Genomic DNA, 12,906 nt, shown 5'->3' on the forward strand with positions numbered 1-12,906 from the left:
TCACTGTTAACTGGCAAGTTATATTTTAGTATGCTAACAAAATAGAAGCAGGACCATTTTGATCTTATTTAATTTTTCGTGAGTTAAAAAGATTACCCAATATCTATAATAAATATTCTCACTGTAAAAATTGTAAATAACAAAATAATATAAAATAAAAAGTAAAAAGCCACATTCGTCAACTACCTCTGACAATAATTACAGTTAACAATTTGTTGTATATCTTTCTTAGGCCTTTAATAATGCATTTAATATGTATAATGCATTTAGTATATTCAACCAATTCTAAAATATATAGACATATACACAAACACACACTCACATATATATACATAAATATTAAATATGTCTAATATTTAGTATATGTATATTTAATGTATATATGTATATATATAGGTTGAATGTATATTTCCTGCAACTTTTTAAAATTTGGTATGTTTTTGACTGCCAATTTTATTTTTACTTGACCGGAAATCCATCTGTGAGAAGGTTGCAAGAATAGTTCAAAATTGTGATGACTGGAGAATATTGAAGCTGGATGCATGCTTACAGGTTATAACTCAGAAGTTAATCAGATACAAAGTGGGGGCTTTATTGTACTTGTCTTCCTTTTGTCTACAATCCTTCAGTTTCAGATTGTAATTTTAGTGGAATTAAACTTGAATTGCTTGATGTAATTAATTTTGTTTAGCTTCAGATGCACTACAGATTGATCCATTAATTTGTCCAACATATGTTTATTGAAGGTGTACTTAGAAAATGCCCTACACTGTGCCACTTCCTGGTGGTATGCCAGTGGCACCAGGTACAGAGTGGTGACGGTAAGCCACCTTGATCTGCTGGTTCTTGATACTAGCTAATTAAGTAAAAATGATTTGCTTAAAGTCTCAAGTGGACTGTGCTGTGGGGTCACATGGACCACATTTAGGTTATCAGGGAACAATTCTTCATTGGCCAAATTGTTACCTTTTCATTTTGTTGTAGATATTACTGTATTTGATATTTTTTCATAGCACTTTCAAACACACTTACTATAATCAAAAGACATATTATGACCATCATTAAGTTTTTGATACAAGTACCTCAGATTTGCATACGAATTTACTTCTAAAGGATGAAGAGATCCAATGATTTGGCTTAGAAGTAATAAAGACTCCTCTGGGTCTTCAGTTTACAAAGATGGGAAAAAGCAAATAGACACAGGGGGGCAGCATAATTCTGTTTGACAGTGAGCTTGGTGCTTTTTTTTTTTTTATTGACCTCTTACACAGAAACTTCTGCTTTGGGATAAATCATGTATATTCAGTCCAGCTGTAAAATGCTCAGTCCAGCTGTAAAATGCTCTTTTTTAGTGGGCACCCATTCCGTGAATCAGAGCTTGATTTTTTTAAAATTAATTAATTAATTTTTGGCTGCGTTGGGTCTTCGTTGCTGCTCGCAGGCGTTCTTTAGTTGCGGTGAGTGGGGGCTACTCTTTGTTGTGGTGTGCGGGCTTCTCATTGCGGTGGCTTCTCTTGTTGCAGAGCGCAGGCTCTAGGCACGCGGGCTCAGTAGTTGTGGCTCACGGGCTCTAGAGTGCGGGCTCAGTAGTTGTGGCACATGGGCTTAGTTGCTCTGCAGCATATGAGATCTTCCCGGACCAGGGCTCGAACCCGTGTCCCCTGCATTGGCAGGTGGATTCTTAATGACTGCGCCACCAGGGAAGCCCCAGAGCTTGATTTTATACTTCGTAGTGATGTTTACTAGGCATCAGCAAGGAAAGAACTCCTGCCTCAGATGATCTGGTTTTGAATTCCTGCTTTGCCATTTGGCATCATGACAAGTGTCTTCAACTCTCAGAGCCTCATTTATCTGTAAAGAAGGAATCAAGTGAGACTCCATATGGGGAAGCAAGCTGTCAATTCTGATATGCTCTCTAAATGTTAGATATTTCTAGAAGCAGTATCGTTGTTAAAATTATTATTTCTCTTAAAGTCTCATTTGTTTCCTTTTTCCGGGAGAAGTTTTTCACTAATGGCATTGACGATGTCCCTGTCTGTGCCCTTAGCCTATTAAGAACGCCAAGCTCTTTCAGGCATTTTACTTGGCTTATGAGACTTGCTCAGCCTGTGCACATGTTTATTTATTATTTATAACCTAGGCTCTTGCTGTAACATCCCCTTGGTGTGCTGACATTTTCACACTGGGTGGTAGTTTGGATCTTTAGAAAATGACCAAACCAGAGAGACAGAATTGAGAAGCTTCACAGCCTTCTGTTTCTCTAACCCTATTTCAGCTTCTTTTTTATTCTGGTGATTCCAAAGATAACAGATAACTCACTTCCAATTCTCGGACCTCTCATTTTTATCTTAATTCTTGCTAAATGTAGGAATAGTAAGTAATAGCTATCATTTTGGATGCAGTGACAAGAACTAGCCAAAAACATATGAAAGGAAAAAGGAAAAGCCCACTGTGTAGAGCATCATACCAGGTGTTTGTTCCCAATAGGAACATACGATCGAAAACGCACGATGTTTGTGCAGACCAGCGTAGTGTGGGGAGCACTGCTGGGCTGGTATCACAGATCATTGAATGTATGATGCTAATTAAGTTAAGAGTCTCAAGGTGAGATTATCCTGGATTTAGAGTGAGCCCTAAATCCAGTACCTTTTTAAAAATATATGTATAAATTTATTTATTTAATTTTTTGTTGCGTTGGTTCTTTGTTGCTGCACGAGGGCTTTCTTTAGTTGCGGCAAGCTAGGGCTACTGTTCGTTGCGGTGCGCGTGTTTCTCATTGAGGTGTTTTCTCTTGTTGTGGAGCACGGGTTCTAGGCGGGCTTCAGTAGTTGCAGCATGTGGGCTCAGTAATGGTGGCTTGCAGGCTCTAGAGCGCAGGCTCAGTAGTTGTGGCACACGGGCTTAGTTGCTCTGTGGCATGTGGGATCTTCTCGGACCAGGGATTGAACCTATGTCCCCTGCATCGGCAGGCAGATTCTTAAGCACTGCGCCACCAGGGAAGTCCAAAGACGGACAAATCTTTAAGGTAGAGATGACCTCGGTGTGTTTGAGGGACATCAAGAAGGGCAGGAGGAATGCTATGGAATGACCAAGGAGGAGAGTGATAATAAAGGAAGTAGGAGAGGTGATTAGAGGCCTGATTATACAGAGTCTTAAAGGCTAAGATAAGATGCTTAGATTTTATTCTAATATGGCAAGCCTATTGGAAGGTTTAACCACATGAAAGTCACAATCTGATGTAACCTCACAGTGTGCGGGGAATAGATTTGAGTTCAGGAAGAATGGAAGCAGGGAGACCAGGTAGGAGGTCATGGTGGGGGCTTGGACCATGGTGGTAGCTGTAATAATAGAGAGAAGGGAACAAAATTTAGATTTATTTTGGAGATATAGTCAACAGAACTTGCTAATGGATTGATGTAAGGAGTGAGAGTGGAATCAAGGATAAATCCTAGATTTTTGGCTTGAGTAACTAGTACTGGTTCCTCTGATGGGAAGGTAGGGGAGAGCTGATTTGTGGGAAAAAGTCAAGAGTTCTATTTTGGACCTGTTATGTTGAAGATACTATAAGACACTTAAGGTAAAACTTGAAATATGAATAGAATCTCAGCAGGATGGGAAGGAAGAAAGGATGTTTTGTAAGAAATAGCATAAGCTGAGGAAGTGCAGAGCAGAGGAGGGAAAGACACATCATCAGTGCTTTGTGGCTGGAGCATGTCTGAGAAGGGAAGAAGAGAAAGAAATATGATGAAAAATGTAGAACACATTCTTTTTGCACTTTGATCCTTGTTGGAATCCAAACATTCATATTAAATGGAATAAGTAGGAAGAAATTAATCCATCATATTATTTGATGTAAGGTCAGTTATTTTCTACAGTTGATGCACCAAAATATACCCTCATCAGAATTCTTCAGACAAATAAAATAGGAGTCACAAAACAGTAAAGTTGAGACAGGCTGGGACCTGGGACCCTTTGCTACAATGCCTGCACCTGGACACACCTATCCTCCAGCAACGAAATACAAAGAAACTATATGGGACTAAAAATAACTGCGTGCATGGGCACTTGGGGCAAATTCTGGACAAAAGATACAGAGACCAAAAAACCCACCTGTCACTTCTGAAGAGCCTGGAGCAAAAACAGGGTGTCGGGGAGCAAATGCAGGGTCCTGAGCATGCTGCCTGCACTCAATACACCCCACTGGAGGGGTGGGCAAAACACCTAAGCCACCCTCTGGCCTGATCCCTGGACACACCCCTAGCCTCACCCCCTTATAAGGAACCAGCTCCGCCTCCGGGACCAAGCAAGCAAGGGAAACATTATTTGTTTTTGCTCCCACCTGAGGTCGCAGGGGCCCCAATAAAGCCTTGCCTGAGTTTCTTATCTGGCCTCTAGTCAATTGCTATTGGTTGGGGAAGGCCAGGAACCCTGGTCAGTATCAAAGCTACCTCACTCACTACAGTTAATTTTTTGGTGGTGCTCTGTACAGGGGCCACTCTTGGTCCAAACCACTTGTGTAGTGCCTGTTTTGTAGAAGGCACCTTCTCCATCCTTTAGCTCAGTGATTCTTAATCATATTACACCCAAGATTATCTTTTGGTAATGAGTATTTCATACTATCCCTTTTACCATATTGAAATAATATTCACAGTTAATATAACCAATTATATAGGTCACTGCAAAAAATATATAGTATTCCAGCCATAATATAAAGGAGAAATACAAAGGAAAATGATTTAAAATAAAATGACATGTATACTAATATGTAAATGTTGAGCAAAATGTAATATTTGGATATGGTATGATTTTCACAATGCCAAAAGGGTCTTGGTAAATATCCAAACAAAGCAAAGTACAATTGTTCCTTAATTTACATGGTACCTGAATTCCTGAAAATTCAGTGTATTTTTAAGTTGTACAAAAAAATGCTTTGTGTTTATAATGTAACAGTTAGATTCCAGGCTCAGATAACTATAAAAAGTTTTCTTGCCTGAAAGAATGTCTGGTAGGATGTTAAAAAGTCGTGCAGAAGTGTCTTGAGCATTGCAGGATACATTGAACTTTGGTTCCTGCCTGTGAAATTTCTCCACAAATTTCCAAAATGTCCCTGGGTTTGTTACCAGTACTGCTGAGAACCACAGCTCTGGCTGTCCTCTGAGCCATTGGTATGCTGACATTCCTACATCACAGAACACATGGAACCCTAGTCTACACTGTAACCTTTGAGTGAACAGGGCATTGTCTGCCTGTTCTATCCCTAGGACCTGGCCCACGGTATGTCCTTAGAAAACATTTGTCGATGTTGGATGGAAAGAGATGGATGGAAAGAGATTTTCCCTTTTGTTCTATTTTATGGAGCAACCCTTTAGATAGTCTTTTTCTCTGCAGTGACTTGGGAAGCCTTTTAAAAATTATGCATGAGACAAAAAGTAGTAGAAGTCGTTGCCTCTTGAATAACAGGTGCTGTGATCAAAATGTCTATTTTTATCTGAGTGCCGTCTCTGACATCACTTGTCTAAGCTTTTATTTCGTTGAACTCAGGGATGTAGATACATCATTTTCAGAACATAAATCTACTTATGCCTTTTTTCCTTTGTTTCTAGCGTGGGAAGAGTTGGCCTACTATGAAGAAAATACACGGGACTTTCTCTTCCCTGAACCCAGGCTGACACCTTCGCACCCTGGGATGTGTAGGGAGGTGCTCATGAAGACAGTTGAAGGTTTTCCGGTAAGTGATCTGTGCCCAGCTGGGCTTCTGTTGGGAGAGGAATTCTTGGGACCTGAACATTTTACTCCTGACAGGACCAGTTTGTGGGCAGATCACTTCATCTTGGTTAGTGCTCCTCATGTTCTCTTCAGCAGCCCTGATTAGATGCCCCACTCAAAATAATAAATGATACTGATTCCCACTATTGATCTGAGATGTGGGAGTCTTTTTTTTTTCATTAAATACATCCATTTTGGCTTTCTTCCCACATCGAAATACTCGAAGTAACCAACATTACTGTGGATTGCCCTGGTTCCTGTAGGAGTACCATATTTTAGCACCATTTATAAGAATACAGATCAAGGCATTTTTCATTATATAAAAGGTCTTAAGTACAAAAAAATTATTTTAAAGTTCAGAATTAAGCTCAACCACCCCTGGTTACTGGGAAAAAGATTGCCGAGGCTGTGGTTATCTCCAGCCCTGTATCCTTTCCTTGGATTACCCATGTTTTGGCGAGTTCACCCCTGTGCCACAACTACACCCAAGAAATCAACAAGAATGAGATAAAGCTCTGGTCAGTGTTCTTCCTCACTGTTAATGAGCATTCAAAATATGGAAATATACAGATGGCCATAAAGGCCTGGGAACAGAGATATACATAATAAATGGCTTGTTGATATGACTTTTCACTACAATTGTCTATTATCTCCAGGCTTAATGACTACTCTGTATAGTTCAATTATACTTACTAACCCATTCCACCATTCCCAGTAATAAATTTCAATTTACCATGGAAAAAAAAAGCAAACGGCACAGCTCACCTTCACCCTCCCAAATGTGGCCAGGTCTCAGGCTGTGGGACCTCGCATACTTAAGGATATCACTTTGTGACTGCAGGCCAGTGAGCAGACACATTCATACACACGCATACATCCCTTCTGGTCATGGCCGAGCCTACCTTGCTCCTACTACTACTGCTACCAAGGGTGGGAGCAGCCAAACCAGTTTAGTTTTGTGCTTCTCATGGCTCCAAGTTATTAATTGGATCACACAGGTATTAATCATCAGCTGCCCATGTCTTAATTCACTGCATAACTCAGCACTGGCTCCCTGATCTCTCCAGCCACTCAGAAGAGATCACCAAGGTTTTCCAAAAGAGTTAGGCATTACATAGTCTTCTTCTGTTAAATAAGGAACTTAAACTTTAGAAAAAGGAATTTGCAGAATCCATGCACAGAAGTCTTCCACTAGTTCAGATTTTTATCCTTGTATAATGTAAGCCATGGAGGTCTGTCAGGCATGAGATGTGGGAGTCTTATCTAACCATTCTAAGTCACTGCCGTATTCACACCATCACATAGTTATAAAAAGGTTGCTTGTTTCACCTTTTTTTTAATTTTAAAGTTTTTTATTGAAATATAGTTGATTTACAATGTTGTGTTAGTTTCTGGTGTATAGCAAAGTGATTCAGTTTTATATATATATAATATAATTATTCAGTTTTATATATATTATATATAATAATATGTTATTTATATATATTATATATAATAATGTGTTATTATTTATATATATTCTTTTTCAGATTCTTTTCCATTATGATTTATTACAGGATTTTTTTGAATTAATTAATTTTATTTATTATCTGCTGGGTTGGGTCTTCGTTCCTGTGCATAGGCTTTCTCTGCTTGCCGCGAGCGGGGGCTACTCTTCACGGTGGTGTGTGTGCTTCTCATTGCAGTGGCTTCTCTTGTTGCAGGGCACGGGCTCTAGGCACACAGGCTTCGGTAGTTGTGGCTCGCGGGCTCTAGAACACAGGCTCAGTAGTTGTGGCGCACGGGCTTAGTTGCTCTGTGGCATGTGGGATCATCCTGGACCAGGGCTCAAACCCGTGTCCCCTCAATTGGCAGGCGGTCTTAACCACTGCGCCACCAGGGAAGTCCCTGTTACAGGATATTGAATATAGTTCCCTGTGCTATATATAGTAGGACCTTGTTGTTTATCTATTCTATATGTAGCAGTTTGTATCTGCTAATCCCAAACTCCTAATTTATCCCTCCCCCACCACCTTTCCCCTCTGGTAACCATAAATTTGTTTTCTGTGTCTGTTTTTTCATCTCCTCTTAATGCAGACTAACTGAAAGATTTAATATCAGTTTATTTAATCATAGCTATTGTTTTAGTAATAATAATAGTAAAATAGAGTAGTAATAGTAATAATGCTACCTCTCATTTATTTTGTGCTTGGGTTTTTTCATGTGATATCTTATTTTCCTCATAACAGTTCTTAAGTCAGCCAAGGCAGATATTATGGTCTCTGCTTAATGGAGGGGAAACTGTCAGAGGTTCACAGACTGATATTACTGAAGGATCTTAAAAGATACAGCAGTTATTTAGTTGATTATCTAACTGTTTGGGGGCATTATCTGAACCCAAATTCAAAATATTAATTTTGATGTTATCTGGGATGATTTTTAACACTGCAGAAACTCTGACAATTTTCTTTACTTTTATGTCACTTGGATGACCTCTGTTTTAAGGGCCACATCCTTGTGAATTATAAAAAGCATACTTAATACTCAACTTTTCTGTTACTGCCCCATGAATCACCATTATTATAATTTAATAAAGTGTTATTGTCTCCATTTTGTTGAGAGTACTGTGCAGAATACGTAACATGCAGGACCCCTGTTTCTAGGATGTTTATGATGACAGGACTTCTAGTTCTAATACTTCAAACAGCAAGCATTCATCAAAAGTTCTCCTAATCTGAATTCCTAATGAGCATAACTTTAAGTCCTCCAATAATCTTTGAAGGTTTGGTGAATATCACTGACATCATTTTTTTTTTCTCAGAGATGTTCTTTGTGTATCACTTATACCCATGGTACTTGTGAGATGCTCGTCTTTATTATGTTGAGTTATTGGGATTTTGCTCTTCAGAAGCAAAAAGGGATAAACCTGGTGAGAATTAGGTGGGAGATACTCTTTATATTAACTTTGGTTTGCTCAAGTTTTCTATTAAATAAATTCTATCTACAAACACTGGGCTGGTATCCAGCTAAATATCAAGACAAGAAGAAACACATTTTCTCATATTTTCCCAAATGTTATCTTTGTTTAACTTTATGGGCATAAGTAGGGAGAAGAACCTACAGAAGTTGTGTTTGTAGTTATTCATAAATGCAGGTAATCATAAGTGAAAGAGCTTTAAAACTGCAGGGAAACATCTCCATGCATTAGAGGTAAAGTATCAATTCTTACAATGAAGTTAATGAAAGTATATTTTAAACAATTTGTAAAAAGATAGAGGAGCTCAATTTCTCTATGTTCTATAAAGCAAAATAAAACCAATTGCTGAAGCTTTACTAATAGCTGACATTCATTGCATGCTCGCTAGATGCCAGGCACTGTGCTGAGCTCCTTACATGGATTATCTTGTTCAATCCTCCTTAACCCTGCATGGTGGGTACTATTATTTTCCTCATCTTAGGCATGGGGAAGCTGGCATGGAGAATTTATCAAAGGTACTCAGAGTCACAGACTTGGTGAGCAATGGAGCAGGGATTCTCATGCTGGCCTGTCGGGCTTCGAAGTTTGCACTCAAGTCGCTGCATGATGCTAATTCTCTCATGTTTATTTCAGCCCAGGGTCCAATTTCTTTTCATTAATGTTGTAGGATATGAGAATAAATGACATGTGCGGGTCAGGCAAATCATTCACTTCATTTATTTTCTCTTATTAGTTCATTAAGAATTAGATTTATTTCCTCCAATAAAATGTGACTTTTTCTTTGTGCTTCCATATTTTATTTCATTTCACTTGTTATGCTAACAGCCTTTTTTCCCTCCTTTTCCTGCTGAGGTCAAGAATTCTGAGGAGGGGAATGTAATCTGTTTTTTTGTTAGGTAAAGGCTGAATTTGTAAATTAAGCGGAAACAATATTATTTTTTAATTATTAATTTTTAGATAATAATTTCCATTTTTCTTTAGTGCAGTGATTCTAGGAAAATCCTACTGTTAAATACATTTATTGACCTAACCATCATCACCACCATCCCATTGCTGAGGGGATTGCACAAGATAGAGCCTGTAAATTTCAGCTATAAACTGTTACGCTAAAATCAGTACTTCTATGAAAAATACCTTCCTCCGTATTGTCTGGAAGTCACTGCCAGGAGTGGAGGTCAAATAGGTGAACAAGATGGTGTTACAGGCTGTGGATTCCTTACTGGTAGGGGACCCTCCTCCTCTTCTCCAGGCAAAGTGGAGCTGCATGTACAGCAGTTAAGTGTGGACTCAGGTGGTCTGGGTTCAAGCCCAGTTTTGTCACTGAATGACTGTGTGATTTGGGGTAAATTACTTAATCTCCATGTGCCTTAGTTTCTTCATCTGTAAAATGGGACTGGTAATAGTTCTTGCCTTATAGGGTTATTAGGAGGGTTAAATGAGGTAATATATGTATAGTCTTTAGCATAATATCTGGTGTATAGTTAAGTGCACAATAAATGTGAGCTGTTATATTTTATTAAACTGTCATTCAAGGGTTAGTACTACTTCTCCATGAGGCATTAAGAAGACTACACCAGTCTGTGGCTTAAGAGATAACTTGTTCAGGCTCAGGCAGCTGGGCCGCTGGGGACCTGGGGCTTCACGCACCCATGAGGTTTTGGATCTCCACCAGTGGTGCTGTGGACCCCGGAACTCCCCTTCCCCCACCCTCTTCTTCATGTGGGCAGTCTTGATAGCTGGAGGTGAGGCTGTGCCGGCCATGTTATTGTGCATTCTTTATGAAACGCCACCCCCCCGCCCCAGTTATTCAACTCTGTGCAGCAACTGGGCTCTTGTGTTTGTAAGCCCAGAAATCTTGAGTCACCAGTCCGGGCCTAACACTCTTATGGGCGTACTGTGCATTCTAGAGGCAAAAAAAAAAAAAAGAGGAGGGGGAGCTGAGGAGGTAGGTTGTACCTGTGAGGACCTGTTCTGTAGACAAGATGAATGTACAGGACTGAATGTGCATCGGAATGAATGAATGCACAGGAATCGAGCTGACTAGTTCATCCATGAAGCCCCCTGAGAGGTAGCATGAGGTAATGGAAAGAGGATGGGTTTTGCTGTCCAACAGAGTTTCAACTCTTGGCTCTACTGATCCCCAGCTGTGTGACATTGGACAGACTAACCTCTTCGAGCCTGTTCCCTCACATTTAAAGTGGGATATAATTGTCTACTACACAGGTTGTATGAGGATTAAATGAGATCGCACATGTGAAAGCCTCTAGGAGCACCTGGTACCTGTCTAAACATGCAGTGCATGTTGGTTTCTTTTCCCTCTAGGGCTTCGGCCGATGCAAATTCTTCTTGCAAGTACCTGGAGTATGTTATATAAGTGAAATGAGCTGTTAGCAACTGGAGGGAGAAGTCACTATGGGTGTGCCTGGAGGGGAGAGGGTGAGGCCAGGCTTCAAGAGACAGGTGGGATTTGGATGGGCAACAAGAAGAAAGGGAAAGTGCCCCCAGAACAAAGGGGTACCTGGCCAGGCGGTGTTCTCTGGGGGAGAGGAGAGCAAAGGGTCATGTTCAGAGGGGCTGCAGGTGACTGGATGGGGTCAGCTGGAGACAGTGTAATTCAGCTCCAAGTCCTATCCCTGTTTTCACATTTACAAGACATGACCTTGGGAAAATTGCTTAATATCTCTTTCTGCCTCAGTTTTTTTTAAAGAAAAATAATTGTATTTTTTAAATGTACAGTAAAATTGACTTTTTTTGATACACAGTTCTATGAATTTAACACATGTATAGATTTGTGAAACCACCATCATAATCAGGATACAGAACAGTTCCATCACTCCCCAAATCTCCCTCATGTTATCTCTTTATAGACACATCCTCTGCCATAATCCACTAATCTGTTCTCCATCATTAAAACTTTGTTTCCTCTTGAGAATGTCACATAAATGGAATCATATAGTCTGTAACCACTCAAGACTGGCTTCTTTCACTTAGAACAATGTTTTTAAGATTCATCCATGTAGTTGTGTGTATCAGTAACTTGTTCCTTGTTATTACTGAGTAGATTCCATTATATAGATATACCACAGTTTATTCACCTATGAAGAACATTAGAGTTGTTTCAAGTTTTTGTCCAGTTCTCAGTTTTATCATTTATAAAACGGGTTGATGTTAATAGTTGTACTTTCCTTACAGCACTATGAGAATTAAGTAGGATGTAGGATAGGGTATATGTATGTGTATGTATATATATGTGTATGTATGTATATATATATATGTATGTATCACAATGTTTTAGATAGGATGGTACCGAGCAGAAAAAGAAGTATTGATCAGTGAAACAAAATGAAGAGTTTGGAAATGGATATAAATATTTTGTATGAGGTATAAAGCATGTTTTCAAAGCAGGTAGGTAGGGAAGGAGAACTTGTATCCATCCCTCTCCCTAGGTAATCTCATTCAGTTCCATGGTCCAGTGTTTTAAATAGAGTAGCTAACGGCGGGGACACAAGTTGCAATGCCTGGATTCAATTACCAGCTCTGCCAGTACTAGCTGGACAAGTTGCTTAAATTCTCTGTGCCTTAGCTCACTCATCTACAAAGTGGAGATACTACTGGGACCAACCTCACAGGGTTGTTGTGAGGGTTAGATGAGTTAATATATGCAAATCCCTTTGGTTGGGCTCTGGCACATAATATGTAGTATTATATGTGTTTAGCTATTCTTATTATGTATGTATTTTATTTTATTTTCAGCTTGGTTGGTGTATAATTGACAAACCTATATATATTTAAGGTATACAACTTTATTTTTGTATATACATTGTAAAATAATTGCCACAATCAAGCTAATTTTTTTTTTTTTTTTTTTTTTTTTGGTCGTGCTGTGTGGCTTGTGGGATCTTAGTTCCCTGACCAGGGATGGAACCTGGTCCCCAACAGTGAAAGTGCCAAGTCCTAACCACTGGACTGCCAGGGAATTCCCACAATCAAGCTAATTAACATATCCATCATTTAACATTGTAAACTGTTGTTTCTTTTCTTTTTTGTGGTGAAAACACTTAACATCCACCCTTTTAGAAGATTTCAAATATAAAATATGGTATTGTTAACTATTGTCACATTGCTGTACATTCCACTTCTAGAATATGTTCATCTTGCCTAACTGAAACTTTGTACCCTTTGAC

General features: G+C 39.3%; 1 protein-coding gene across 4 annotated transcripts in view; it reads left to right on the forward strand.

The window, feature by feature from the left end:
• SPATA6L (spermatogenesis associated 6 like) overlaps positions 1-12,906 on the forward strand; it is a 60,469-nt gene that overhangs the window by 26,344 nt on the left and 21,219 nt on the right. For all 4 annotated transcript variants that reach the window (XM_060100944.1, XM_060100946.1, XM_060100947.1 and 1 more), the window contains one exon: positions 5,604-5,728. In XM_060100944.1, coding sequence (XP_059956927.1) covers positions 5,604-5,728 — 125 coding nt within the window. The remainder of the gene's footprint in view (positions 1-5,603; positions 5,729-12,906) is intronic.

Source organism: Mesoplodon densirostris, chromosome 6 (assembly GCF_025265405.1).
Source record: "Mesoplodon densirostris isolate mMesDen1 chromosome 6, mMesDen1 primary haplotype, whole genome shotgun sequence".
NCBI classification, from domain to species: domain Eukaryota; kingdom Metazoa; phylum Chordata; class Mammalia; order Artiodactyla; family Ziphiidae; genus Mesoplodon; species Mesoplodon densirostris.